The sequence below is a fragment of the Pan paniscus genome, chromosome 18, assembly GCF_029289425.2.
Source record: "Pan paniscus chromosome 18, NHGRI_mPanPan1-v2.0_pri, whole genome shotgun sequence".
Classification (NCBI taxonomy): Eukaryota; Metazoa; Chordata; class Mammalia; order Primates; family Hominidae; genus Pan; species Pan paniscus.
The window spans coordinates 98,870,950-98,897,587 of NC_073267.2; the positions used below are offsets into that span (position 1 = coordinate 98,870,950).

General features: G+C 55.0%; 1 protein-coding gene across 6 annotated transcripts in view; it reads left to right on the plus strand.

Moving 5' to 3' along the window:
- Positions 1 to 3,400: 3,400 nt before the first annotated feature.
- The window catches only part of ACSF3 (acyl-CoA synthetase family member 3), a 66,369-nt gene continuing 43,131 nt past the window's right edge, over positions 3,401 to 26,638 (plus strand). Inside the window, exons 1-6 of one of the 6 annotated variants that reach the window (XM_034940918.3) lie at positions 3,407 to 3,595; positions 8,199 to 8,355; positions 10,461 to 11,165; positions 12,422 to 12,577; positions 22,817 to 22,971; positions 25,080 to 25,228. In XM_034940918.3, the coding sequence (XP_034796809.2) occupies positions 10,500 to 11,165; positions 12,422 to 12,577; positions 22,817 to 22,971; positions 25,080 to 25,228 (1,126 nt within the window). In that variant the 5' untranslated portion in view covers positions 3,407 to 3,595; positions 8,199 to 8,355; positions 10,461 to 10,499. Of the gene's footprint in view, positions 3,596 to 4,084; positions 4,307 to 8,198; positions 8,356 to 10,460; positions 11,166 to 12,199; positions 12,219 to 12,421; positions 12,578 to 22,816; positions 22,972 to 25,079; positions 25,229 to 26,638 lie in introns of those variants that run through there. The other 5 variants (XR_010110382.1, XM_003805773.6, XM_034940920.3 and 2 more) reach the window with 5 other exon arrangements.

A 26,638-nucleotide genomic window follows, 5' to 3' on the forward strand; every position in this document is an offset into this window, starting at 1 on the left:
AGGCTTGGCCCATGGAGAGTCATCTTGTTCCTCTCCATGACATGCACCTGCTGGAAGGCGACTTCCCGGAATCCTCTTGGTTTGTTTAGGGAACAGGGGCAAGAATCCAGCTGAAAGTGGCCGAGTTCACGTGGTCACCTGGAATGTTTCCTTTCCTCTTCCTCTAAAAACTATTTCATAGTGTAGTTTAACTTTTATACTTATCAGTTATACGTCCACAAAGTTTAAAGAACTACCCTCCCCTTCTTGCTCACCAGAGGTGAACCTTTGTTCTGATTCTCTTGGTGTTTACCCCCTGGAGGTTCCTGTGGTCTCCTGCCAGGCCTGCCCAGGCCACACCACACACCTTCCACCCCGGGTCCCTCCCGTCGTCTGTGATAAACTCGTTCGATCAGCGGCAGTTTTGCATGCTGATGGTTACACTGTAGATGTTGAAATGATCGTAGTTTAGTAAATGCTATGGACAGCGGAGCCTCCTATAGCAACATGATCATGTGGCCTTTGCTGGCAAACACATCTTCCTGTGTTCCCAGTGTTTAATCTCTGCCTTATTTTTCTTGATTAGTTTTCTATGTATTGATCATCTATCCCTAAACTTTGCTTGCATTGTTCAAGTCTCCTCTCAACATGGTAAACACACAGGACACTCTGTCCACCATCTTCCCGGGGGGGACCTGCCCCTGCCTGCCAGGTCAGGACTCCCGGGAGTCACAGGAAACAAGGCCAGAGGGGAGGAGGGCGGGACTCGGGGACCTGGTGGCCACAACAGGGCTTGGGCAGGACCCCCTGTGGGTTCTGAGCAGGATCCCACTCAGGTTTTAATGGGGCTACTCCAGCCACTGTTGGGTTCTTCATGAATCCAGTGAGGACTCCTTTAGGAAACAAGGCTTTCCTGGTCTGGGTGGTTACAGCAGAGCTGGTAGGACAGTCTCTGACAGAATTTGCAGGAGAAACCAGTAGGACTCAATGTGGTGTGGGAAGGAAGCAGGGAGCCATAGACTGAACCCCAGGATCGAGGGTGAGATGCAAAGTGTGAGGGTGGGGGCGCTGCTGCGGGGGAGACCTGAGCTCCTCTGGGGCCACATCGGGGTCTGATGTCTCTTGGATGTCCCAGTGAGATGCCAGGTGGGCACTTAGGACCCTCCCTGTCCCCATGTTCTAAACTACATTGACGTCGTCTGCCTGGTTGGTGCGGCCACTTTCACTCCCTGCGCTGGATGTTCTGCAGCCCTTCGTCTGCTAATGTCCATGAGTTTACCATGCTGGGTGCTCTGTGGCCCTTCGTTCTGCTAACGTCCAGGAATTCACCATGCTGGGCACTCTGCGGCCCTTCGTCTGCTAATGTCCATGAGTTTACCTGACAGCTGACTTCTCTCTGTTTTCTCTGCCCTCCCTTCCTGAAACTACCGTATTTAGCATATTGGATGCCTGCCTGAGCCCACTGATTTTTTTATCTTTCCTCTCCTGTTTTTCATCTCTTGGTCTTTCTGTTCTGTTTCTAGGAGGCGTCCTTTAGCCCTTCCCTTAGGGTTTTTGCTCAGGCTGTTGTATTCTGACCCCTCCAGCCCCCCTTTATGTTACTGGAACGCTCTTTCTCAGGGCATCTCGCTCTGGACTCATGGGGGCTGTCGCTTCCCTTGTTTCCCTGAGGGTATTAACAGGGGGTGGTTTTGGGGGTCTCTTCACTCTGCACAGCCTGGCTGCCTGCAGTTGTTCTGCTGGTTGTTTCAGCCCACGCCTCTCTGGCTAGAGGCTGTCCTCCAATGTCTGCTAATCCCTGACTGCTCCTGCTTCCCACCTGCCACTATGATGCTGACCAGAGCCGAGGCACGGATGGGACCCCTGCTCATAGGATGACTGGGCCATTTCTCGGAGACTGCACCCTCCCCCCACTGCCACCCTCACAGAGCCATAGCCAAGGACCACGGGAGCTGTCACCCTGTCCCAAGTCCTGTCTCTAGGTGGGTGACGCAGCCTGAGCTCTTCAACTTCCCAGGGATAGAAATTTGCGCACACAGGTCCTGGGGCTGAATTCCGATGTTAGACGCCCTCCTTACTCTTCCTACTGCCCTCTTTGGAAACACCATTCAGCCTGCTGAGTCCTGGAAACAGACAGAATTCTGACACCAGATCAAGCCTGTCCCAGTGGCAGAGGGTTGGACTTGCTTTTTCTGCATGATACCTAGCAGGGTGGCAACCAGAGGCACTAGAAGTTTGGGTTTGTTCTCCCACGCTCTGTGTTACAAACTTCCCCCAGATCCAGCTCCTTCCTCCCAGGAAAACCATCCTCGGGCTCCTGAAGTGCCCTTTCCTGAGCCTTCCAAGGACACAACTGCTGCCCCAGCAATCATCACAAGAGAGGAAGATGGGCATGGAAAATAATACACTTACAAAAAAACAGTGTGCAAGGTTCTGCAGATAATTTTTTTTTTTTTGAGACAGTCTCACTCTGCTGCCAAGGCTGGAGTGCAGTGGCGCAATCTCAGCTCACTGCAATCTCCACCTCCCAGGCTCAAGAGATTCTCCTGCCTCAGCCTCCCGAGTAACTGGGATTACAGGCACCCGCCACCACGCCCGGCTAATTTTTGTATTTTTAGGAGAGACGGGGTTTCACCATGTTGGTCAGGCTGGTCTTGAACTCCTGACCTCGTGATCTGCCTACCTCGGCCTCCTAAAGTGCTGGGATTACAGGCGTGAGCCATCACACCAGGACGGTTCTGCAGATAATTTGTACTACTGTTTGCCAGTACACGTCTTTGTGTTATTAGTATTTATTTTAGGGGAAAAACCCTCACATTTCAGCCAACTGGACTTTGTGTTTGGCTTTAAATGTTTTCCGCCACTGTCCATCCAACAGTCTCGCTTCATATTCGTATCCTGGTTCCCAAGTCCCGTCGAGGAGAGAGTCTCAAATGCGGTCCGTTTAAAATCACCCAAGAAATACAAAAATTAGACAGGCATGATGGCGGGCGCCTGTAGTCCCAGCTAATTGGGAGGTTGAGGCAGGAGAATCACTTGAACCCGGGAGGCGGAGGTTGCGGTGAGCCGAGATCACACCACTGCACTCTAGTCTGGGCGACAGAGCGAGACTCCATCTCAAAATAATCATAATAAGAAAAAGTAACAACAATAATAATAATAATAAAATCACCCAGGAGCTCAGCGTGCAGACCCCCAGCCGCAAAGCCCAGACAGCCCCTTTGGGAGGACGGGGCGAGGCCCAGCAATCCGCGTTGGGAGTGGTCCCGCGCGCCGTTCTGATCCGGGCAGCCCTGGGCTAGCGGAGACCACGGCGCCTTGCCACGGCCACGGCTCACGAGACGCCCGCGGCCCCGACCCCGCCGCGACGGGACAGGCGGGACAGGGGAACACGCGCGCTCGGAACCCGCCGCCACGGCGCCGCGCCGGGGGGACGCGCTTGGGCGACGGACGCGCCGCGCCGGGGAAGCTGTTGGGCGCCGGAAGCGGTCCGGCCCGACTCACGACCCCGCGGGACCTGGCCGGAACCCGGCCCGACCCCGGCGCGCGCGCGGCGGAGGACGAGGAAGAGTTGTAGCGAGGCAGATCCTGCCCCGTGGCCGCGGCCGTCTCGTAGGTGCGGGCGGCGGGGCCCACGGGACCGCGGCGGGGTCGGCCGGGCGCAGAGCTCTCGGGGGCGTGGGCTCCGGCGCCCGCCCCTGGGCCGCAGCTGGGCTTGAGCCGTGGCCCGTGGCGCGGTCGCTTCCCCGCGAGCCGCCTGGGGCCGGGCGTCGGCCTTCCCGGGACGCCGAGCCTCTCGTGTCCGGCGGGGAGCGGGGCCCCCGCGCGGGGTGCGGGGAGAGAAGCTGTGCGGACGCCGGGCCGGGTGATACCGTCGAGCCGGCGGGGTCCGTGTTCAGGCATCCTCAGAACCAATCGTGTTTGGTTGTGTTTGGAATAAATTCACTTCCATTTCTCATTGGGCTTCAGAAGTCACCCTTGAAGTACTCCCCGTTTTAGTTGTTTGCTGCGTGCACCTTGTTGGGCGCGTGGGGCACAGGTTCACAGCCGGCCTAGCCCCTGAGGGCATGTAGATCTATGAGCAAACAATGGAGACGTGCGGCCGTGAAGTATTTGGAAGGTACTGCAGGCAGCGCATTCCCTGGAGAGAGGGAAGGTTTAAAGGGGTGAGGCCCGGCGCAGTCAGGAGTTGATGTTGCTGTCCTGAGTCTAAATTCCACCAGGCAGGCCAGGTGCAGTGGCTCATGCCTGTAATCCCAGCGCTTTGGGCAGCAGAGGCAGGAGGATCACTTGTGGCCAGGAGTTCAAAACCAGCCTGGGCAACATGGTGAGACCCCTGTCTCTATAAAAAATGTAAAAATTAGCCGGGTGTGGTGGCGTACACCTGCACTTCCAGCTACTGGTTAGGCTGAGGCACGAGGATCTCTTGAGCCCAGGAATCGGAGGCTGCAGTGAGCCATGACAGCACCATTGCACTCCAGCCTAGGCGGCAGAGCAAGACACTGTCTCAATAAATAATAAAACTGAAAAAGAAGAGGTGATATTTGAACTGGGCTTGGAAGAATGATTAGGAATTTGCCAGAAAGGGAACACGTTTAGAGATAGGAACACGAATTGTGTCTGGGGCATAGTTGTTGCTTTCCCAGCCTGGGAGGACAGACATTCATGTTAGGGCCCAAGGCTGAGACCTTGTTGAGGAGGGGGTTCACATGGTGGACCCAGGAGCACGGGTGTTACTACCGGTGGACCCTGGGGACCCTGGGAGCTTTGTAGCGTGAAGCCTGGCTCAGGCTGGTGTCCTCTCCGCAGGTGTTGGGGGACATAAGATGAGGCTTCCCTTGCTCTTGCTCCTTTGGCTCTGAACCATCTCCTCAAGGCAGACAGAAATGGTGGATTAAACTGTGGGCTTGGGATAGTTGTAAGTGTCACCTTTCCAGATGGCATTTTTAAAATAGTATTTTTCTTCCTAAAATGGGTATGGGTTTCAAGTGTATTTTTCCTTTTTGGTTTTTTTTATTTGAATGTACTGCTCATGAATGCAATGTGAATGTCTGTTACTTAAAAATGTAATTTTGAAAACAACCCCCCAAACCACAGGTGTGATGCTGAAACGCATCCTGCCCCGAAGGCCGAGCACAGCCCTCCTCTGCCCCACACCCTCATCAGGGCAGCCGACAGGAGGAAGTGCCGGCATCCACTTCAAACACAAGGTCTGGCGGGGTGGGGGGGTCAGGTGTGGTGGTGAACAGGTCAGGTGTCGTTTTATTCATGTTGAAAGCAGCCCTTCATTTGAATGCGAGTGTCGTTCTCATCTAGTAATTTTTGTTGCGAGGCTCCATGGGGAGCACCCTGCTGAGCACGGCGCGGCGGTTTGTCTTCTGCCTGGCCTGTGCCAGGCCATTCGTACATTCTCACGTGAAGCCTGTGAGGCAGGTCTTGTTACTCTGCCATCTTAGCAGTGGGAAGTGAAGGGCTAGGCCAGTGAGGGAATGAGGACAAAGGCAGCGGCCGTTCAAGTCGAAGCCTGTGGTGACTAACTCTGCCATTAACCAGCACTCCAGTTAGGAGGGAAAAGATGCATCCCGCTGCGCTGCATGTGTGTTCCCGAGAAGCCCCAGTGCCTTAGTGGTCTGATCTCAGAACCTGATGGCTAGAACACCGAGAGGTCCTGCCTCCCTCCCCGAGGGCTGGAGAGCCGCTGTTTTCAGTGGTTCCAGTACGCCTTCACCAAGGAGGCTGTCCTGGCTCAGGCACCTTTCTCAGCTTCTGACTAGAGTCCTTGCCCAGCCACGTGGTGACGCCGCTGACCTCGGGGTAGCAGGGGTATGAAGCTGGCTGATGAGGGTGGAAGCCCCTGACTGAACTGCATTTGTCTGGTGGGCAGTGTCCCTCCACACTGTGCTCCTGGTGGTGATGGGGCGCCCCACGGTAGAAGGGGTCCCAGTGGTTGAAAGGTGAGGTTCTCTCTGAGGGAGCTGGGGTGCCTCTGGACCGGGAGGTGTGCAGGAAGACCGCGCACGGCCATCTGCCCTGAGTGGGCTCTGTCTGCGTGGTCGAGGCGGCTCTGATCCGATGACCGTGAAGATTCAGCCTCTGTGCTGTGCAAGAGAACTGATGACTGGGCACTTCATTGTCCCAAGCCTGAGGGACTGAAAAGCTGGTTTGATGGGGCTGGTTCCGTTTTCCACATGCTTGGTGGGAGAATAAATCAGCACCTCGTTGGAGGGGACTTTGTCAGTATTTCTCAAAATTAAAAATGACCCAGCATTGTCACTTCCCGGCATCTGTGCCCTAGACACCCCGAGTGAACACAGCCGTAGGTGCCAGGACTCCCCCCTTCCCTCGGCCGACTCTGGCTGGGCCAGGCCCTTCTCACCCTCCATAGGAAGCCTCCCCACCAGGCCCCCGTCCGTTCCTCCTGCCCGTGGCCTCTCCTCATAGCGCGTGGGCTCTCTGGGAGCTGGGACCATGTCACACGGGGCCAGTCACATCTGTCACCTCCCAGGGGTTGGTGGCAGGAGTGCCCACCCACAGGCAGCGCTCTGGATTCCGCGCAGGAGAACAGCAGTTTCTTCTCAGCCTGCACTTTGAGTTTGCCCAGCCCAGCTGTGCACATCAGCATCACCAGCTCTGCTGAGCTGTGGGTTTTGTGGGGAATCCACTCTTATTCTTCCGTGGCTTCGCCCTGCGGGGTGACCCAGGAATTTGTAGAAATGCCAAAAGGGGGGCTGTGCTCTGGTAGTGTGTGCTGTGTGTACTCAGCGTGTGGTTAGCGTGTGCTCAGCGTGTGGTTAGTGTGTGCTCAGCGTGTGGTTAGCGTGTGCACAGCACGAGCTTGAACTCGCTTCGTCGGAACTCGCTTCTTTGTGGTCTGCAGAAACCTTTTCTGAGCAGCAGCTTTAGTTAGAGGAAAGCCGTCATCCCCCTTTTATGTGCTTCTGTCATATTGAGAAACAGCTACACACAATGACAGGCACCTTCTATATTGAGTGAGTGTCGACGGCCGCCCTAGTGCTCCGCTCCTTAGCACCCCAGAAAGCACCGTCCCCTGCTCTGTGCACCCCAGACACTCCCTGTGGCTCTCAGCAGTGGAAGTCTGGCCTCGGGGCCGTAACCCAGAGCACGCAGTGCCCAGTCGGTTTTCTGTGTGTGGATTCTCGTTTCTGTGCCCTCACACCTGTAAAGCAGTGCAGGATTGGTTGGAAGTGAGGAAGGAAGCATGATGGGGCCGCCCTGGTTTGCTGCTTTCTGAAGCTGGCACAGCCCACGTGCCAATCTCGTGTCTTGTGTCTGGTCAAGCCTAGTTGTTTTCTTGCCATTCTCTGGGTTTCTCTATGGTAGCAGAGTCCAGGTGTGTGGGCGGACCAGCCACTGCCCTGCCTCTGAACAGCTGTGGAGGGCTTCTAGAACATGGGTGCCTCGAGTCAGGAGATGATGTGGCCTGCAGGACTGACCATTTGGTAGGATTCAGAGAAGACTCACACAGGACGTCCAAGCAGCCCGCGGAGCTGTGCTGAGGTTCAGGGCCCTGTGTGGCTCGTTTTCCTCCTGCCTGGGCCAGAGGCAGGAGATCCCTCTGCTGGCTGGGACAGGGGACTTCATTAAGAGCCCCAGGCTACCTGGGAGGCGGAGCTTGCAGTGAGCCGAGATCGTGCCACTGCACTCCAGCCTGGGCGACAGAGCACAGAGTGAGACTCCGTCTCAAAAAAAAACAAAAGAGCCCCAGGCTAGTGGGGAAACCAGACACCCAAATCAAACAAGCAAAAACCAAGGCCAGTAGTTGAGGGTCTCAAGCACAAAACATACTTTGGCTCTGACGATTTTCATTGTCATGAAGTTTGTTTTGTTAGACAACTATGAAGTGTTGTGACGGTTTCAAACTAAGAACAGAAAACAAAACTGTTTAGTACAAACCGCAGACAATAACACGGTAGCTTTCCCCTCGCAAGTTAATGAAAGAGATGTGCTGGAGAGAGAGAACCTGCTAAACATGGGCACAGATCCCACAGAGGGGGCGTGGTGTGCGGGAGGAGACTCGACAGGGTCATGGGGTCACTGCTGCCCGTTGTCGGGAGATAAGGCTCACAGCTTTATTTGATAATGTTGTCTTTAGCTTGTAAATGAACATGCTTCCCTTCCCCCATTGAGTGTTGAGTGTTGTGCCTGTGGGAAGCGTTATACACACAGCCTGGGACCTCAGCACAGATGCCCGTTGACAGGTGTCCTCACCGGCCTTCCGGGTTCCAGCGCCAGGCCTGGTGCCTGCCCCAGGAGGATGAGCATTTGCAGTGCCTTCCACCTGCTGAAGCAGCTGTGCCTGCCGCTCTTGTGAACTGCGAACTTCCCCTTACCACCTCTCTCTGGCTCGGGAGCTGGGTGAGTTTGAACTTGGCCTCCTTTGCTTTTCTGTGTGTGAACAAGTAGTTGCCTTGTTTGTTTACTGAACAGAGTGTGGTTGAGGCAAAATGCTGAGATGAAACCTAACCTAATATGTGTGTATTAGACGGTAGCATCATTGTCAAAATAATACTTGTTCAAAGTCCCTGAAAACCAAACGGACAACTTGACTACGCTTCGGCCACAGGCCTGGGACGCTGTCAGACCGAGGACCACTGAGTGCCCAGTGGCAGCAGAGCCCAGAGGGTGCTTCCCCCAGGAAGGGAGGCAGACCAGCCTATTCTTACTTCAGGGGCTGAAGTAGGGACAGCACAGTGCCTGAAGGAGCTGTAAAGCTGGGGGCTTGAAACTAGAGCAAGCGACTGTTGTTTACTCCAGCAGGCCGCTTCCGCGCTGGGAAGGAAACATGATCAGTTCTGATGGTCGTAAAGAGCCTGAGAAAGCAGATTGTCCCATGCCCTCGTGAGTCGAGCAAAGCTTTGATTATAAAGGGCCAGGGATGCAGGAGCCTCGTGGAGAGTGCCACCCCTTCTTCTCGCTCTGGAATGCGGGGGCTGTGTCCCTGGCCTGTGTCCGCATCCTGGGGCGGTGTCCCGTGGGCAGTGTCCTCTGGCTGCAGAATGCATGTTGCAGAATTGGACCAGCCCTCACACGTCAGGAGCGTTGGGCCCACAGGCGGAGGCACCCTGGCTTCTTCTCGGTCTCCTTTCTCTGAATGAAGAATTCCAGCGGACGGCGGGCCCGCGCGACCCCTCCCAGGGAGCCCTCGCTTCCTGCTGATTTATTTGTTATTTAGTAGTTAAGTTTTTTGGGGGAAAGGAGAGAATTATAGTTCAACCTAAAACACGTTTTCTAGCCCTGTGAATTGCCTGATTTAAAGCTTGGCTTGGCTGGGTACAGTGGCTCACACCTGTAATTTCAACACTTTGGGAGGCCAAGGTGAGTGGATCACTGGAGGTCAGGAGTTGGAGACCAGTCTGGTCAACATGGTGAACCCCTCGTCTCTACTAACAATACAAAAATTAGCCAGGCGTGGTGGTGCGCACCTATAATCCCAGCTAGTCAGGAGGCTGAGGCAGGAGAATCACTTGAACCCAGGAGGCGGAGGTTACAGTGAGCCCAGATCACACTGCTGTACTCCAGCCTGGGTGACAGACCAAGACTGCATCTTAGATAGATAGATAGATAGATAGATAGATAGATAGACAGAGCAGGTGAGACTCCATCCCAGATAGATAATAGAGAGAGAGAGAGAAAGGAAAAAAAGGTGAGAGAGAGGAGAGAGAGAAAGAAAAGAAAAGAAGGAAAAACGCATGGCTTACACCTGCCATAACCCTAGGACTTTGGACCAGCCTGGGCAATACAGTGAGACCTTGTCTCTACCAAAAAAAAAAAAAAAAAAATCTGGGTGTGGTATCACATGCCTGTGGGCCCAGCTACTCGGAAGGCTGAGGCCACAGGATGGCATGAGCCCAGGAAGTCGAGGCTGCAGTGAGCCATGATTGCATCACTACACTCCAGCCTGGGCGACACAGCAAGACCCTGTCTCAAAAAAAAAAAAAAAAAAAAACGAACCTTGGCACCTCACCACATTTCCACTGTGCACCAGTGTGGGAAGGGTCTGAGAGAGGCAGCGCTGTGTCTGCCCCGGGGGCGGGGTCTCCAGGCCATGCCTGTTGTGAGCGGGGGCTGTGCTGAGCTCTTCTCTGCACTTCCCCCTCTCACGGGTGGTTTTCCAGGCTCAGGATTCTAAAACCCATTATTCAGATGTACCTTAAGTGTGTTGAATTTTATATGCTTCTCCTTGGTTTTACCTAGTTTATTTCATTGTTTAGAATTTTGTGTGATTTGGGAATCCTTAAACTCATGAAGTGAAATAGAAAGCTGAGATGCTGGGCACGTACGGAACGTTCCAGCAGTGTGGGTGAGAAAGGCTGGACGTGGCCTGTCTGGTGCGCTGCCTCATGACTGAAGGTGCAGCAGGCGTACCTGGCTGGGTACTGGGGAGGTGTTTTAAATCCTGTCTTGGCCACGTTTGGGTGGGACAGTTGGGCACTCACGTCCTGTGCCTTGCCTTTCTCCAGCTCGGCCCCAGGAGGCTCCCGGGAGCGCCTGTCAGTGCAATGCCGCCCCATGCGGTGCTCACCTTCCGGCGCCTGGGCTGCGCCTTGGCCTCCTGCCGGCTGGCGCCTGCGAGACACAGAGGGAGTGGTCTTCTGCACACAGCCCCAGCGGCCTGCTCGGACAGGAGCGCCCCGGTGTTCACCCGTGCCCTGGCCTTTGGGGACAGGATCGCCCTGGTTGACCAGCACGGCCGCCACACGTACAGGGAGCTTTATTCCCGCAGCCTTCGCCTGTCCCAGGAGATCTGCAGGCTCTGCGGGTGTGTCGGCGAGGACCTCCGGGAGGACAGGGTCTCCTTCCTGTGCGCCAACGACGCCTCCTACGTCGTGGCCCAGTGGGCCTCATGGATGAGCGGCGGTGTGGCAGTCCCCCTCTACAGGAAGCATCCCGCGGCCCAGCTGGAGTATGTCATCGGCGACTCCCAGAGCTCTGTGGTCCTTGCCAGCCAGGAGTACCTGGAGCTCCTGAGCCCGGTGGTCAGGAAGCTGGGGGTCCCGCTGCTGCCGCTCACACCAGCCATCTACACTGGAGCAGTAGAGGAACCGGCAGAGGTCCCGGTCCCAGAGCAGGGATGGAGGAACAAGGGCGCCATGATCATCTACACCAGTGGGACCACGGGGAGGCCCAAGGGCGTGCTGAGCACGCACCAAAACATCAGGGCTGTGGTGAGTGCCGCCTGGCGCCGTGATGGTTTCGGTGACTGCACAGCACTCCGGGTGGGCTCCGGGCCAGAAGCACATCTTTTCATTCGCTTTTCTGTGGAGTCGTTCACAGTTGTCACCATCCTGCAGACCCGTGTGAGATACACGGACGCAGGCCCGCAGGATGTGGCCGCTGGCCTCACTGGCCACGCAGGACGGCTCCGGGAGCGTCCAGGTGTAGAGGGATTGAGGTGCCACCGAGTGACCCTGCCAGGACCATGCGGCATGAGATCAGAAGGGACCACTCACTGCCTGTGATGCTGAGGGGCTTTTCAGAGGCCAGCCACGTGTTAGGATGCGTGGTCAGGACCCCCCATACACCCGGGTCTTACTCGTTTTTTGTGTGTCCTGTGACCTCAGTCACATCTTCACAGAACTTTCCAACCACATCACTTACCTGGCATTTGTACAGTGTCATAACGTCTCCTATGCACTTGAAGCAATCAAGTAAAAATGAAAACCAAAAGCCAGGAAGGGGAAGGCAGGAAGTGTACCCCACGGAGTCGTGGGCTGACGAGACGCCATGAGCACGCAGCAGGCTGGGCCCTGGGTGGCCTGCGCCGTCACTCCTGGAAGCGGCGCGCCTGTCGGGAGGGACGGGCTCCAGACTCCTCTGTCCTTGCTGAGGGGAGTGACACGCACATGTGCTTCTCCCTGGAGCCTGTGCAGGCAGCAGGCAGTGTCCTCCGTGAGATTGGACAGAGGATTCAGTGGGCCGTGCCTCACGCTGCTTCTCAGTAAGAGCTGAGGGTGTGCGCTGGAACCTGGCCTGGGTTCTGTCCCGGCTGAGCAGGTGACGATAATTCACGAATCGGCAGAGCTCTGTGTGGGCAGTGCTGTCAGCTGAGCCAGTGGTTGGGCTGGGAGTCGATTCCAGCCTGAATGGCGCTGGGTCCCTGAGTCCCAGGCTTGGGCAGGGGCGGAGCTCTGTCGGCCTGGTGTCTGCAGAGCCACTCCCCGACCTTCTAAATTCCCTAAAGCCTCTGGCTGTGTGTGGCGCTGTCCTCTGTCCCCAGGGTAAGTGAGTGACCCAGCAGATCTGCTGTGGTTTTGTCATCATCTTGAGAGGCTGCTAAAGGGGAGCAACAAAGAGCCAGCCTTCTCCTTCCCCTTCCTCAGCGGGGAGGCCCAGAGCTCCTGTCCCTGAGCCCGAGGTCTGTGTGTGCTGTTGCGGGCCACAGTCTTGCTCCTGCTCTCAGCTGTGCTCTCGTCCCCTGCAGGTGACCGGGCTGGTCCACAAGTGGGCATGGACCAAAGACGACGTGATCCTCCACGTGCTCCCACTGCACCACGTCCATGGTGTGGTCAACGCGCTGCTCTGTCCACTCTGGGTGGGAGCCACCTGTGTGATGATGCCTGAGTTCAGCCCTCAGCAGGTGAGTTGGGGTCAGGGCTCTCGGTTGCACCCTCAGACTAGGCGCCTTTCCCCTGTCGGGGCCAGGGCTCTCAGCCGCGCCCTCAGCCTAGGTGCCTTTCGCTGGTTGGGGTCAGGACTCTCGGCCGCGCCCTCAGACTAGGCGCCTTTCCCCTGTCGGGGCCAGGGCTCTCGGCCGCGCCCTCAGACTAGGCGCCTTTCACTGGTTGGGGTCAGGGCTCTCGGCCGCGCCCTCAGACTAGGTGCCTTTCGCTGGTTGGGGTCAGGGCTCTCGGCCGCGCCCTCAGACTAGGCGCCTTTTCCTGGTGTGCAGTCGCCCCTATCCACAGGGGACGTGCCGATGCCGAGACCCTGGGTAGCATGGAACCCTGTACCTACGATGCTTTTTGCTATACATACGTACCTATGATAAAGCTTAATTTATAAATTAGGCACAGTAAGAGGTTAACAATAACAGAACAGTTATAACCATGTACTGTAATCAAGTTATGTGAAAGTGCTCTCTCTCTTCAAAATACCTTCCGGTACTGTGCTCGTTTGTTGTGAGACTGCAGTGGGCCACGCGTCACTGAAACCGTGAATAGTGAGACTGGATGAGCGGAGGTGACTATACAGGCCCTGCTGCCCACGAGCTCCTGCGGCTGCGGCGAATGCTCACGCGCTTGGTTTAAAATAATGCGAGTTTGTTCTTACATGCTTGGAGGCCAGGATTCTGAGACGAGTCTTGCGGAGCTGATGCTGGGTGTGGTAGGGCTGCTCCGTCAGGAGGCTCCAGGGCAAAGTCCGTTCCTGCCTCTTGCAGCTCTGGAGGCCGCCTGTGCCCTTGGCTCCAGCTGCTTCATGTCCAGCTCTGCTTCTGCAGGCACACGGCCTTCTCTCCGTAGTCAGGGCTCCCTCGGCTTCCCTTTGTGCAGCCTATGCGGATATTCCAAGATCATCTCCCATCTTGAGGTCCTTTGCTTCATCCACCTGCAGTTCCCACCACTGCGAGAGGTGACACATTCGGGGTGCAGGGCGTAGGGCGTGACCCCTTGAGCTATGATGTGGCCACTGTGGCAGCCCTCGGTTACTCCAGAGTACTGGCCCAGCTGGAGAGCTGCTTGCTGTGGAGGGTTACTTTGGAGTATTGGCCCAGCTGGAGGGCTGCTGTGGAGTCTCTGTCTCCACTCTCTGCATGGCTTCCTCTGTAGCGTCTCCCTTGGAGCAGGCAGGGAGGGAAGGACGCGGTGCTGGTCACACAGAGCGCTGGGGTGGGAGCAGTCATCGCTGAGCTGCTGCACGCAGCCTTGCCTGTGCAGGGCTGTCTCCAGGCAGATCAGGGATGCTGCTTTGGAGGGAAAGGACCTGGGCTCGAGGCGGGACCCTGTGCACAGCATCGGGCCTCGCCTGTCAGTTGAGGATGGCGGTGGCTTTTAGGCGTTGCTGTGGCCCTGTGTGCATTCTAGCTGACTGCAGGCGAGAGTCACTCACCAGGCTGCAGAGGGCATGAGGGGCAGGCCTTGAGCCCACAGGAAGGACACGGTGTGCGTATGTCACAGGTGTGGTGAAGCAGAGCCCTCCAGTGAGGCCATGGACGTTTACCAGCCTCTGCCTGTATAATGAATATGCCTTTTATTCACAGGAAAAAAGTTTAACACGTGAATGTAGGGAAAAGCCCTTAGGATTTGGGTCGTATCATGATGGTTGTCAGCACAGAAGAGCCCATCTCTGAGGCCAGATGCCTGGGACTGGGCTCTTGGTCTGTGCGGGGTTGTTCTGCGGGGCAGACGTCCCGGCCAGCAGAGGCACAGCCCTAAAGCCCAGAGCACAGCAGCCACCAGTGGCCGGCCCCACACTCACCGCTCTTGCCAGGACTCTTCCTGTCTGAAGTCTTTCTGGCCCCATCGAAGGCTGTGTGGAGCTCTGAGGCCTCTGACCGGGAGCTCAGGACCCAAACCCTAGTCAGGTGTGAATTTCGCCAGGAAGGGGTCCCTGCAAGCAGTCAGCCCCGCCCACCTTCCCTCTGCTTCTCCTGCCGCTGAGAGGCCCATCCTCTTCTCTGCGGGGCATCCAGCCCCACACGGTGGCTGGAGGTGGAGAGAAGGCAGCTTTTCTGGCCCTCCACCTCTCTGACCTTCAGTCTCATCCCCGGAAAATAAGGGTGGAGGCCGGCTCACAGTGGGCACAAACTCGGAAAAGAGAAGGGGCTCTTCTCTAGCCTCCACTGGAGGGAAGGTCTCACAAGAGAAGCCAGTATGTAGATCAGCTTTCTACGAGCAAGTGAGCCTGTTTCTTCACAGATGATAACGTTGGGCTTTAGAGACAGACCTCTTTAAAATCTAGCAGCTACTACCGTGCCAAAGAGAGGTGGCTGCCAGCACACTTGCGTCATCAGCCGTCAGCGCCCTCCACTGCTCTTCAGGACACCTGTAGCCACAGAGCCTCCCTGAGGGCCCGTCGCCAGGGTCACCCCCTGAAGAGCCTCCCTGAGGGCCCGTCGCCAGGGTCACCCCCTGAAGAGCCTCCCTGAGGGTCCCGTCGCCAGGGTCACCCCCTGAAGAGCCTCCCTGAGGGTCCCGTTGCCAGGGTCACCCCCTGAAGAGCCTCCCTGAGGGTCCCGTCGCCAGGGTCACCCCCTGAAGAGCCTCCCTGAGGGCCCCGTCTCCCTGACACATTCCACATTCTTGTTGGCTTCAGTCCTTATTTTTCACAGACATCTCAGCCCTGACCCCAGCTGTGACACAGCAGTCTGTTAAGATGGCAGACACTGCGGCTGCCTCATCTGCGTGGTCCATCCCGGAGACATCTGCCTGGCGCTCTGCTCCAGGCCTTCCTGGCTCCCCTGGTAGGGATCTGGCTCAGTGACCCGACCCTCCTTGCGGCTCGCTCTGGGGTGCGCCCTGCATGGACACAGCTGTCCTTGGTGAACGTCTGCTGAGTCAAAGTGGTTTTGCTGCAGTGAGTTCCCCGTGAGTGCACTGTGTGGGTGGTGCAGCGCCTGGTGTGTAGGGAACTTCCATGCCTTTGCTGTGTCTCTGGGGGCTCCTCTGACGGGACAGCTCCCTCCTCTCCGCCTTGAGCTCCTCCTTTCCTTTGGCGGTCAGCTCTGTCCAGGGTGTCGGTTTCTGTGCCTGTGACTGGGCCCCCTCAACCTGCCCCACCTTGGCCTCTGCTCCTTGGCAGCCTGGCCCTGAACCTCTGTTGGGGGCTGCCCGGGCGCTGACGGTGGCTGGTCTACCATGGTCACTTGGGCAGAGGCAGCAACAGCCATTGTCGTGGACCGTGCCAGGGCGAGATGCAGCTGGCAGGGGCAGAGGCAGAACATGTCCCAGGGAGCTGAGGGCAGGTTGGTTCCATCGTCCCAGAGGGCAGGTTGGTTCCATCCTCCCAAGTAAAGAGTGTGTTACCCTCAGGGCGAGAGGCAGGTGGGTGCGGGCGCTGGCGCAGGCCAGCTGTCAAGGATCTGGGCTTTCTGGTCTTGCTGCTTCTCCAGCACTGCATGAATGACACCACCTGGCCCTTTCCAGTGCCCACAGGCACACGGCTTGGGAGCTGCTGCTGCGGCGTCTCTGCCCAGGGGCATCTGCCAGGGGGTCCCTGCCTTGGGGTCTGTGTCCCAAGGGCGTCTGCCCAGGGATTTCTGCTCCGAGAGTGTCTACCCTGGGGTCTCTGCCTGGGGATCTGCTGTCATCTTCCAGACACTGCAGACTGGCTCTTTAATGGACACGGGAAAGCCTCAGACTTTCCACAGACACAGGAAAACCTCAGACCTTCACCGTTTTTGACACTTACTTGAGATTTTTCTCTAAACTATGCTGTGAAAACTTAATTTTTTTTTTTTTTGAGATGGAGTCTCGCACTGTTAGCCGGGCTGGAGTGCAATGGCACGATCTCGGCTCACTGCAACCTCCGCCTCCTGGGTTCAAGCGATTCTCCTGCCTCAGCCTCCTGAGTAGCTGGGATCACAGGCACCTGCCACCACAGCCAGCTAATTTTTTGTATTTTTAGTAGAGACGGGGTTTCACTATGTTGGCCAGGCTGGTCTAGAACTCCGGACCTCATGATCCACCTGCCTCAGCCTCCCAAAGTGCTGGGATTACAGACGTAAGCCACTATGCCCAGCTGAAAACTTAATATTTAAACAAATTTGATGCTGTGGCTACAAAGGATTGCAACTCTTTTCCATAAACTCCAAGTTTCAGGGTTTTCCAACTTTAGGAATTTCTATGTGTAAAATCCAGCTGTCAGCGTTATTGAACTTTGGGGTTTTGTCTAAGATTGTGTTGAAGAATGTGTAGGATACAAGTGTGGGGTGACCAGACACCTGCGGTGGTGCTGAACAATCTCAGACGTGGTGTCTTCAAGTCATTCTGCACAGAGGGCCGTGGGTGTCAGTGCCTGCAGGTGACGGATGGGGTTGGGGGAGAGGAGGAGGATGCCGGAAGATGGATGTGCAGCCACAGCCTCTGGAGATCAAAGTCACCACTGACGAGACAGCCAGAGGCTCAGATCAGTCACTCATCTCCAACAGCACTGCCCTGGCCGACTTCCTCAGGATCGCAGCATGGACTCAGGAGGGCTGCCATCTGGCAGGGTCTGTGCTGTGGCAGCTCAGGTTAGAGCAACAGGCCTGCTCCTGCCGCCTCAGAAGCACTTGCTAGTTAGTCAAATGTTATGGTGCCCTTCAGGGGGCCTCCAGGTCTTTCAGGTCTTGGAAGTGCGGCAACACATTGGGATGTGCTGGAGGAAGAAGGTCACCCTCGGCTCTCAGTGCCCTTCTTTAGGGCAGCAGCTGCCCTCTGAAGATTTGGATGAATTCCAAGAAAGACTGTCCTTCGTGTCTTTCACCTCCGCGCCTGCTCCCTGCCCCTCAGCCTTGTCCCGTTGCGTGCATGCTGTCCCCGCCTCAGCACCATCCTGCTACACGCGTGCTCTCCCTGCCTCAGCACCATCCTGCTACACGCGTGCTCTCCCCGCCTCAGCACCATCCTGCTACACGCGTGCTCTCCCCGCCTCAGCACCATCCTGCTACACGCGTGCTCTCCCCGCCTTGGCACCATCCTGCTACACGCGTGCTTTCCCCGCCTCGGCACCATCCTGCTACACGCGTGCTCTCCCCGCCTCAGCACCATCCTGCTACACGCATGCTCTCCCCACCTCAGCACCATCCTGCTACACGTGTGCTCTCCCCACCTCGGCACCATCCTGCTACACGTGTGCTCTCCCCGCCTCAGCACCATCCTGCTACACGCGTGCTCTGTTTTCCGTGCCTCAGTGTCACGTTTGTGTTTCTGGTTCACTGTGCTGTTGATCTGTGTGTTGCATCAAATGCAGTTTTTTCTTTTTACGTTGCTGTGTTGTATTTCCTGGTGTGCAGAAGCCACAGTGCGCTTATCCATTCTGCTCTTGAAGGACTTGAGATTGTTTTCAGTTTACGGCTATTAGAAGTCACGGTTGCTATGAACATTCTCACACAGATGTCCCTGTGGACATTTTCCTTGGATCTGCACCTCCCAGTGCCGGCTCACAGGCTAGACGTATGTTTCATTTTAGTGGAAACTGCGGAAGAGTTCTCAAACGTGGCTGCATGTTTCACACACCCCAGCCCCAAATGTGGCTGCATGTTTCATACGCCCCCAGCCCCATTCTGCTGGTACCAATTTACTGTATTAGTCCGTGTGCAGACTACTGATAAAGACATACCCAAGACAGGGAAGAAAAAGAGGTTTAATTGGACTCACAGTTCCACATGGCTGGGGAGGCCTCAGAATCGTGGTGGGAGGCAAAAGGCACTTCTTACATGGCGGTGGCAAGAGAAAATGAGGAAGAAGCAAAAGCGGAAACCCTTGATAAACCCATCAGATCTCATGAGACTTATTCACTATCATGAGAATAGCACAGGAAAGACCGGCCCCCATAATTCAATTACCTCCCCCTGGGCACCTCCCACAACACGTGGGAATTCTGGGAGATACAGTTCAAGTTGAGATTTGGGTGGGGACACCATCAAGCCATATCAGGAGTCCTTAAGTTTGTTAAATTCCCCACATGTCTCCTCTTCTGGTGCCTTCATTTGTCCCTACAGAGGTTCTCCGCGAAGCACTGTGCTTCCCCCAACTCGTTTCCCTTCAGCCTGGAGAACTTCTTTTCGATAGTTCTTGTAGTGCAGCTTTGCTGACAACAAATCCCTCAATTTTGTTTCACTGAAAATGTTTTTATTCCACCTTCCCTTTTCAAAAACAGCTCTATCGAGATACAGTTCACACACCGCAAAATTCATTATTGTAAATTTTGAATTAAGTAGCCATTACCTCAAACCAGTGTCCATTTCCCCCCATTCCCAGCCCCTGGCAACCACGAATCTGCTTTCTGCCTCTAGGATTTCCTTGTTTGAGATGGCAGCGTGTGCAAATGGGGCGTGTCACACTCAGTCTTTTATTCCAGCTTCTTTCACTTGCAGGATGGTTCTGAGTTTCATCCATGTTCTACTGTGTGTATTAATAACTAGTTCCTGAATAGTACTTCATCATATGGATATACCACATTTTCCTCATCCATTCACCTGGACATACCACATTTTCCTCATCCATTCACCATCTGATGGGCATTTGGACTGTTTCAGTTTGGAGCTATTATGAATAATGCTGCTATGAACATTTACATATAAATCTCTGTAGACATTCTTTCATTCATCTTACATAGACACAGAGAGATAAAATTGATGGGTTGTATGGTGACTTTCTGTTTAATGTTTTAAGAAACTCAAACTGGCCGGGCACGGTGGCTCACACCTGAAATCCTAGCACTTTGGGAGGCCGAGGCAGGTGGATCACTTGAGGTCAGGAGTTTGAGACCAGCCTGACCAACAGGGTGAAACCCTGTCTATACTAAAAATACAAAATTAGCCAGGCACCGTGGTTCACACCTGTAATCCCAGCTACTCGGGAGGCTGAGGTAGGAGAATTGCTTGAACCCAGGGGGCGGCGATTGCAGCGAGCCAAGATCACACCGCTGCACTCCAGCCTGGGCAACAGAGCAAGACTGTCTCAAAAAAAAAAAAAGAAAAGAAAAGAAACTGGCAAACTGTTTTCCAAAATGGCTGTGTTGCTGTACGTTCTCATCAGCAGCGTATGAGAGTTTTCATTTCTTTACGTCCTGCCAACACTTGTCACTGGCTTCAGTTTGCGTTTCCCTAATGACTACTGATGTTAAGCTTTTTTTTTTTTTTTTTTGAGATGGAGTCTCACTCTGTCGCTCAGGCTGGAGTGCAGTGGCTCAGTCTCGGCTCACTGCAATCTCCGCCTCCTGGGTTCAAGCGCTTCTCCTGCCTCAGCCATCTCAGCAGCTGGGATTACAGGCGCACAGCTCCAGGTCCAGCAAATTTTTTGTATTTTTATAGAGACCAGGTTTCACCGTGTTGGCCAGGCTGGTCTTGAACTCCTGACCTCAAGTAACCTGCCTGCCTCAGCCTCCCAAAATGCTGTGATTATAGGCATGAGCCGCCGCACCCGGCCAGATGTTGAGCATTTTTTGTGTTTATTTTTACTTTTTTCCTTTTAAATTATTTTTGCAGAAACAGAGCCTGCCTATGTTGCCCAGGCTGGCCTCACACTCCTGAGCTCAAGGGATCCTCCCGCCTCAGCCTCCCAAAGTGCCGGGATTACGGGCATGAGCACTGCACCCAGTGCTGTTTTTTATGTTCTTGTTTGCATCCATATGTAATCTTTGGTGAACTGTCTAATGAAATCTTTGGCCATTTTTAAATTGGGCTGTTTGTCTTCTTACTGAGTTGTAAGAGTTCTCTGTAGGCCGGGCGCGGTGGCTCACGCCTGTAATCCTAGCACTTTGGGAGGCCGAGACGGGCGGATCACGAGGTCAGGAGATCGAGACCATCTTGGCTAACACGGTGAAACCCCGTTTCTACTAAAAATACAAAAAATTAGCCGGGCGTGTTGGCGGGCGCCTGTAGTCCCAGCTACTTGGGAGGCTGAGGCAGGAGAATGGCATGAACCTGGGAGGCGGAGCTTGCAGTGAGCCGAGATCGCGCCACTGCACTCCAACCTGGGAGACACAGCGAGACTCCGTCTCAAAAAAAAAAAAAAAAAAAAAAAAAAGAGTTCTCTGTGTATTCTGGATGCGAGTCTCTTTTCAGATGTACGGTTTACAAATATTTCCTCCAACTGCAGCTTGTCTTTTTATTTTCTTAATGTGTCTTTTGGAGCACACATGAATTTTGATGAAATTCATTTTATAAAAAAAATTTTTTAAATAAATTCATTTTATCAATTTTTAAACTTTATAGATTGTGCTTTTGGTATCCCATCTGAGAAGTCTTTGCCAAACCACAGGTCATGTCATGAAGATATTTGCTTTTGTTTTTTCTTAGAAGTTTTCTAGTTTTAGCTCATACGTGGAGGTTTCTGACCCACTTTGGGTTAATTTTGCATATGGTGTGAGGTAGGGTCTAGGAGTCACCTTCTGCATGGAGATATTCAGTGTGTCAGTGCCATTTGTGAGAAAGATTATCCTTTTGTCCTTTCCCCTATTGGGGACTTGGCTTCTTTGCCAAGAATCACTTGACCAGATATCTATGCATTGGTTTATTTCTGGACTCTCCATTGTGTTTTGTGGGTCTCTTGTCTAATCTTACACAGCATCACACTGTGTTCATTACTTCTGGTTTACGTCAGTTTTGGAGTTGGGAACTGTGTGTTCTCACCTTTAATCTGCCTTTTGAAATTTATTTTGGATCTTCTGGGTCCTTTGCCTTTTCGTGTAAAACGTAGGATAAGTGTATCAATTTCTGCAAAATAAAGCTTGCTTGAATTTTGGGAAGATTGCTTTGAAGCTGGAGCTCAGTGTGGGAAGAACTGCCACCTTCACAACATGGAGTGTTCCCATCTGCGAGCCTGGCCTCTCTCCACCCGCTTATCTGTTCCCCTCCCTCCCTCGATGGCAGTGTTGTGGGTGCTGCTCCGCAGTGCTGCTGTCTCCCACACTCTGGTCGCCTGTGTCTTTGCTTTCCCGTCTGTGGGTCAGCCTAGATCACGCCCGTTGACTGTGTCTGACTTTTTTCCTCTTTTCTGCTACGTCTTGTTTGTTATTAGGTCTATTGAATGAATTCATTTTGGATCTTGTGTTTTTCAGTTTTATGATTTTTTGCAGTTCCACTTCTCTTTGCAATTCTCCATCTTCCCCACGATGTTCATCTTTTCTTTAAATTCCTTAATCTACTTACTGCAGTGATTTGAAGGGCCTTGTCTGGCGATTCGGACGTTTGGATTTCCTGAGACTTCTTCCCTTCAGTTGGGGATCACATCTTTGTGTCCTTACATGCTTTGTGACTTTGAAGGGTTCCAGTCTTTGTCTTTGAAAGAATGATATTATTTCTTCCCCGGAGATTCCTGCCTTTCTCTGCCAGGCAGCTGCGGTGAGGCACTCGTCACTGCAGTCCAGTGAGGAGATGAGATGGGCTGGGGCTGGACTGTGGCATCGGCATCCGTCGACCCCAGTTTCAACGCCGTGTGGGCGAGATCTGTCCTGTGTGTCCTGGGCCTCTCTTAGGTGCTGACCCCACAGCACAAAGAGTGCCCTCCCTCCGCCACACCCTTCGGTGCTCCGTGTGGAACACCGTGGGTAGAGAGGGCCACGGAAGGAATGCGGCTCACCAGCTCTTCCTGAAGCTTTATGGGCGACGCGAGAACCCGCTAACGAGTGAGGAACTTAAAACATATTTATATGTAAGCAAGAAATGTTTATTATGGAGTAAAATATAAAATTCACATGACTCTTTTAAATAAAAGACTTCACCCGTTCACTAGTCACTGCATGCCTGTCCATACTGGGAAGCATGCTGACTGCAGGTCTGCGGGCAGCCGGGCCCTCCTGCCAGCTTCCCCGCGGTGTACATCCGCCCTCTCTGTGTAGCTGGAAGATCCTGACCACTCACGTCTCTCCAGGCCACAGATCCCGAAGCCCTTTTCTAGCTCTGTTCACGATTGCTCTTCCCCTCACAGGCCAGACGCAGCTGTCCCGCGCAACATGGCTTCTGTGGGAAGGGGTCAGAGTTTGAGGCACCCCTTTTAGACGGGAGGCGCTGCAGACTCTTGAATGTGAACCATGAGAACGCTGTGCCTGGAGCCAGGAGCCTCCGCCACGGGCCCCAGTGCCTGCTCATCTTCCCACCGAGTGCTTCCTTTCCTCCGCTGCCGTGGGTCTCTGCCTGCTCATCTTCCTACCGAGTGCTTCCTTTCGTTCGTAGGTTTGGGAAAAGTTCTTAAGTTCTGAAACGCCGCGGATCAATGTCTTTATGGCAGTGCCTACAATATACACCAAGCTGATGGAGTACTACGACAGGCATTTTACCCAGCCGCACGCCCAGGATTTCTTGCGTGCAGTTTGTGAAGAAAAAATTAGGTAAGTGAAAAGAGCCCACTTTCTCGTTCAGAAAGTCTTAAAGATCAACAGATACGACTTATTTCTAATAAATCACTCCTACTAAGTTCTGGGAAACAGTGCTTTCCATTTCCTTTCAATGTTCCCTCTCTCTCTACCCGTCTCCGTCTCTACCTCTCTAACTGTCTCTCTCTCTCTCTACCCGTCTGTATGTATATCTGTAATCTCTTCCACGTCGATAGCTGCCTGGATTCTGTATCGCTCTCTCTGTCACACTCTGTCTCTCTATCTCTCTCTGTCTCTCTTTGTCTCTCTCTCTCCATCTCTCCATCTCTCCATCTATCTGTCTTCTCTGTCTCTCTTGTCAGACTCTCCATCTCTGTCTTCTCTCTGTCTCTCTCCATCGCTCTTCATCTATCTCTCCGTCTGTCTCTCTGTCTTCTCTTTCTCTATCTCTCCTGTCTCTCCATCTGTCTCTATCTCTCCATCTCTCTTTGTCTCCGTCTGTCTGTCTGCTCTCTCTCCTGTCCGTCTCTCTCTCTGTCATGGCGTCTGAAGGACAAGGGTGAGGACAGTGAGCTGACCCGCTTGCTCCTGCTTCGTCTGCCCACATGTCCCACGGCGCCTGCCTCTACTATGCAGTCTCTCTGCTTTCGTGGGCAGCCCTGTGAGGCCTCCTGCCTGGGGCACGTTCTGCTGCTTTTCCTCTCAGCCCCGCTCCTCCCCTCCCAGCTCCCTGGATAAACCCCTCCCTCCCAGGACAAGCTGGTCTTTTGGGCCACCCAGGGGCCTGTTTGCTCTGCACTCTCCCATGAACCTGCAGGCGTGGGAACGTTTCTTTTCCCTCGTGGCTGTTGAGGTGTGGTTCACTAACTGGAAACGCACACGTGTGGCTCAGTGAGTCTTCACACGCATCACAGGCCCGCACCCCCAGCAGAGTCATGGGTGGAGTATTTTTTCTTTTTGCGAGAGGGAGGGGTGGCGTGGAGGGTGCACTGCAGGAACTGAAGGCTCCACTGCCATCCAGTTTCCAGTGGGATGTGTGTGTCTGTGGCTGCCGCGCGCTCCTCCCAGTCCCCAGGAAGTGCACAGGGAAGCGGCACCTTTGTTCCTGGAGAGAATTCCGGGTTGTCCAAGGCACATGTCTGAACCGCTTCGCTCTCTTTGCTGTTCCCTTGCCCCTTTTCTGTGAGGCCACCGGAGCCCATGGTTTTGCTGCTGCTACTGCTGGGATACCCTGGGGCTGGGCAGGCCCCGAGCTGAGCAGGGTGAGCACAACGTTTTATCAAATCTAAGGAACCGAGGGCAAGAACGAGGTCAGTGAAGGAGAGGATCAGGTGATTTCTGGGGTGACAGAGGCAATGAGACCTCGGCCATCTGGATCTCCCAGCGGGGGTCCTGTCAGTGGTGCCTCCTCGTAAAGCAGGGGCAGCAGCAGGGACCACTCCGCTCAAACCGCAAACAAAAGCGCCTTCCCTACTGCCCGTGAGGCTGCGGGAAATGCTGTGTGAGAGCGCGGGGACTCGGAGTTCTCAGGGCCCGTGTTCTCCTGCCAAGCCTGAGCTGACCCTGTGAGCCAAGATGGCTGTAGTTCTGCGGGTGGTTCTGAGCCCCTTGGGTGTGCCCGGCCCCACCACTTGGGTGCCGCGGCCATTCACCCATGTCCGCATTCTGCTGCAGAGCCTGCAAGCTGAGCCGGCTGTAGTCCCCGGATGTGCCTGGCTGCAGCCTGCAGCGCCGTGGCTGTTCACCCGTGATCAGCTCCGTGGTCGGCAGCTGCACGGTCACTGCTGTTCTTGAGCGTGGTTGTGAACAGCGCGGGAACTTTGCAGGGGACACCGCGGACCCTAAGCACATTGTTTACCCTCATTAGCTGTTGGACCTGCTTCCTTCTAAAATATACCCAACAGATCGTTTTCAAAAAACAAAGTCACGCCGTAGCACAGACTGCAGCATTGGTCCCGGGTGTCGCACAGCGGTGCTGTACCCACGGCCTGGGGCTCCTGCACTCGTGAAGGAGCTGCCACTTTTGCAAGCAAGGGCCGCGTCCTGAGGGGCTAAACCTGCCGCCTTTGCACGCGACAGCCATGTCCCAAGGGGCTAAACCTGCCTTTGGTTGTGCCGCGTAGGCTGATGGTCTCAGGCTCAGCTGCCCTGCCCCTCCCAGTGCTGGAGAAGTGGAAGAACATCACGGGCCACACCCTGCTGGAGCGGTATGGCATGACCGAGATCGGCATGGCTCTGTCCGGGCCCCTGACCACCGCCGCGCGCCTGCCAGGTACGAGCACTTCCCGCAGCTGTGTTCCTCTTCCACTGTGTCCTGAGCCCCCCAAGGTGGGCCAGTCTCGAACCACCCACATTCGGACTGAAGGGCGGCATGGAGGATGCTCCCCCGTGGGACAGGCCACTCGGCCAGGAGAGCACTCAGGATGCACTGCGACCTGTGCCCTCTGGGTAGATCAGCCTTCTCCCAAGTCTCAGTCGGGTGGATGCGGGAGGTGTCTGTGCTGGCCCCTGGCTGGATGACTGGGGAGACAATGGGAAGAACAGCAATGCCTGGAATGCAGGCGTCAGTGCACGTCTCAGAGGAAGGCGGGGGGCCATGCTGTTGGCTCCAGACCACGTCAGCGGTGGTGGCAGCCTCCGTCTGTCTGGAATCCGGGTGCCACACAGCGCCAGCAGCAGTGCCAGGAGAGGTGGGTGTGGTGGGCAGGGTGGGATGAGTCAAGCACCTGTCTTCTCTAGATGTGGGCTCCTGATACCGGGCCCCTCTTGTCCAGCCTTCCCTAACACATCCCATTCTGACTTGCATCTGACCCAACCCTTTGAGCCCTGGGTCCTCCGCTGGGACTTCTGGGAACAGAGCCCACAGCTGGGGGCCACCCTGCTTCTTTCTGCGCAGCCCAGCTGGGGGCCACCCTGCTTCTTTCTGCGCAGCCCTTGCAGTCTGTCTAGAGTAGAAGAGAGGTCTCAGTGCAGACTTAAAGTGAGACCATCCCACACATCTGTCTGTGCAGCTGCTTACCTGCAGACCCAGTAAAAATTCACCCCTCTGGCGTGCAGCTCTGTGTGTCTTAAGAAACATCATCACAGTCAAAATAGAGAAGGGTTCCTCGCCTCAGAAACTCCCTTCCTAGTGCTCAGCACCTCCTCCACCCCCGAGGCCTGGCCCCTTGTTCCTGTTTCTCTTCTTGTGGTTTTGCTTTTTCTGGGAGGTCACGTGGCTAAATCCTGCAGGACGTGGCCTCTGAGCCTGTCTGCTTCCTCCCGGCTTCCGCCCGCAGTCAACTGCCTGTGCTGTGTGCATCAGAGTTTGCGCCTTGCCCTGCTGAGTGGCATCCATGGTGCTTCCGCCCGCAGTCGCCTGTGCTGTGCATGTCAGAGCTTGCGCCTTTCCCTGCTGAGTGGCATCCGTGGTGCTTCCGCCCATAGTCGCCCGTGCTGTGCGCGTCAGAGCTCGCGCCTTTCCCTGCTGAGTGTCATCCGTGGTGCTTCCGCCTGTAGTCGCCTGTGCTGTGTGCGTCAGAGCTCGCGCCTTTCCCTGCTGAGTGGCATCCGTGGTGTGGGTGCGGCACCGCTTGTGACCCTGTTTTAAGCAATGACACGTGAGATGTTATCAACATTTGTGTGCAGGTTTCTGTGCGAACGTGGTTTTTTATTTCACCTGGGCAGATACCTAGGAGAGAGA